We start from the raw sequence: 2,892 nt of genomic DNA on the forward strand, positions 1-2,892 counted from the left end.
TGTCAAAAAGTACCTACGCCAATATCCAATCAAGATCCTCCTGATGGGCAACATGGATTACCTCCAATGAAGATGGAAAGAAACGCTTTATATACGGCAAGATGAGGGAATAAACAATGGTGCAAAAGTAATGATGGACATTGCCAATTTCAAATGGAGTAAATCATTTTACAACATCATCATCAAGTTCAATTGACCATTAAGCGATGATGATTGAATGATGCCTCCTACCTCTTGCAACAGCCGCTGTTCTAATCCAGTGGTAGGCTGTTGTGTTGCACTTACAATTCCTCCATTAAAATAAGTAGTTTAAAAAGTTGCCAATTCGTCGACTGCTTGTCCGCAGACTACAAGGGGCATGTTATTGTTTACAGTGGAATGATCGACGTCGTGGTGCAAGTAGTCAGTAACGTGCTGTGAACTCAAGTGTCATCAATTCACGACCAATAGTCAGTCAATCGATTAAGCAGCACAAGTACTGTTTAAGTAATGAATGCGTCATTGCATGTACAGTACCAACCAGTCTCCGTACAGTATATTTCTTCTAGTACTGTCTACATCCATTGTAGACTACAGTGTACAGTCACTTTTCATCACCCGACTTGATACTGAAGACAGTACAGTACGACGTCCTTGAATGAACGCATGTACAGTACTGTACTGTACTGTACGAACCAGTCACCATACTGTACAGTATAGTACAGTACAGTATATTTCTTCTAATGCTGTCTACTGTACATCCATTGTAGACTACAGTGTACAGTCACTTTTCATCACCCGACTTGATACTGAAGATTGTACAGTACTGTACAACGTCCTTGAATGAACGCATGTACTGTACTGTACTGTATACAGTACTACAGTATATTTCTTCTAGTACTGTCTACAGTACGTCCATTGTAGACTACAGTGTACAGTCACTTTTCATCACCCGACTTGATACTGAAGATTGTACAGTACAACGTCCTTGAATGAACGCATGTACTGTACTGTATACAGTACTATATTTCTTCTAGTACTGTCTACAGTACGTCCATTGTAGACTACAGTGTACAGTCACTTTTCATCACCCGACTTGATACTGAAGGCTGTACGACGTCCTTGAATGAATGCATGATTGCATGTACAGTGTACAGTGTACAGTATGCAGTCACTTTTCATCACCCGACTTCATACTGTACACTGTACAGTATGGTACATACAGTACGGTACAGTGCGACGTCCTTGAATGAACGCATGATTGCATGTACGCACCAGTCAGTCAGTCAGCCACCATACTGTACATTCATACTGTACAGTCCATTGTACACTACACTCACTTTTCATCACCCGACTTGATACTGAAGACTGTACGACGCCCTGAATGAACGCATGATTGCATGTACGAACCAGTCACCAAACCGAACCTTCGACAGGTGTACAGTGTACAGTAGTACTGCCTACATCCATTGTACAATACTGTACAGTACACTACTGTACAGTGCACAGTGTACAGTATGCAATCACTTTTCATCACCCGACTTCATACTGTACTGTATAGTGCGACGTCTTTGAATGAACGCATGATTGGCAGTACTGTACTGTATATTTATTCTTCTAGTACTGCCTACATCCATTGTACTGTACAGTGTACAGTGTAGCGTACACTGTATGCACTCAAATTTCATCACCCGACTTCATACTGTACAGTATAGTACAGTACAGTACTGTACATACTGTACGAACCAGTCACCATACAGTACAGGGTGTAGAAATTCGATCTAGATTTAAAAAAAACAGATAAAATGATCAAAACTTGGTCGATTCTATTTAAATTTAGTATGAATCGATACCATTAAGCAGATATACAGTTTTATGGGTTTTATTCGAAAATAAATCATAAAAATATTCACTGACTTATCTAGGAAGAAATTCTACACCATGTACAGTACGGTACAGTATACAGTATTTATTCTTCTAGTACTGTACGGTATGCACTCACTTTCCAGTATCCTTATTCGGTAAACATACTAATACGAAAGTTACTTAACGAAATTTGAAAAGTGATTGATACACATCAGTAGGTACTCTTAGTTCTATTGCTCTCTTGCAATTCGTAGTGTTACCCTACTATAGTTCCCCTGTCCCGGTTACTTTTGATTGCTATATATCATATTACAAAAAGTATTTCTAAGAGGATAATGTTCGTTAGTCAGCGATCTGATAGTTACTGAACCTCTGTTAAATGAGCACATTATCGTAAACCGTCAGTAAAGCGACGGGAGTTTGCACTAGTTCTTCTAATACTGCCTACATCCATTGTATACTACAGTGTACAGTGTACAATATGCAGTCACTTTTCATCACCCGACTTCATACTGTACACTGTACATACAGTACACTGCTTTTCATCACGGTTTCATACTGAACCTTACTGGAAGCAGTACAGTGTACAGTAAGCAGTCACTTTTCATCTCCCGAATTCATACTGTACACTGTACTGTACTGTACTGTACTAGACGACGTGCCTCCTTTCTACAGTACTGTATGCATGATTTGACTCTTCTACCCTACAGTAGTATTCCACCCTGGATGAAGAGCCAGTAACTCACGTCTAGTCCCTGCCTAGTACTAGTACTGTACAGTGTGCACTGTGCAGCAGCCATTTATCAAACCACACAATGCCACCTCATTGTGTACTGTAGTACTGTACACTGTACCGTACAGTGTACTGTACGATGAGATAGCATACAGTACAGCGCCCGCTTTGTCAACGGGCGATGCTACTAGATATTCCATACAGCACTGCAAAGGCCATACTCTACCTTACCTTTTTCCGGCTATTCAATTTTATCTATGACTAACTCAAGAGAAGAAAAAAAAAAAAATTTAAGTGCGCCCGATGGGGGACTT

General features: G+C 40.1%; 1 protein-coding gene across 1 annotated transcript; it reads right to left on the minus strand.

Annotated features, from left to right (window-relative positions):
- Positions 1-1,043: 1,043 nt before the first annotated feature.
- On the minus strand, positions 1,044-2,778 carry TRIADDRAFT_34715 (uncharacterized protein; the record flags this gene model as incomplete). The annotated part of the gene is made up of 4 exons (XM_002118741.1): positions 1,044-1,153; positions 1,414-1,505; positions 1,611-1,655; positions 2,612-2,778. 4 exons carry the CDS (start codon positions 2,776-2,778, stop codon positions 1,044-1,046), a joined length of 414 nt encoding a protein of 137 aa, XP_002118777.1.
- Positions 2,779-2,892: the final 114 nt, after the last annotated feature.

Source organism: Trichoplax adhaerens, genomic scaffold (assembly GCF_000150275.1).
Source record: "Trichoplax adhaerens TRIADscaffold_858 genomic scaffold, whole genome shotgun sequence".
NCBI classification, from domain to species: domain Eukaryota; kingdom Metazoa; phylum Placozoa; class Uniplacotomia; order Trichoplacea; family Trichoplacidae; genus Trichoplax; species Trichoplax adhaerens.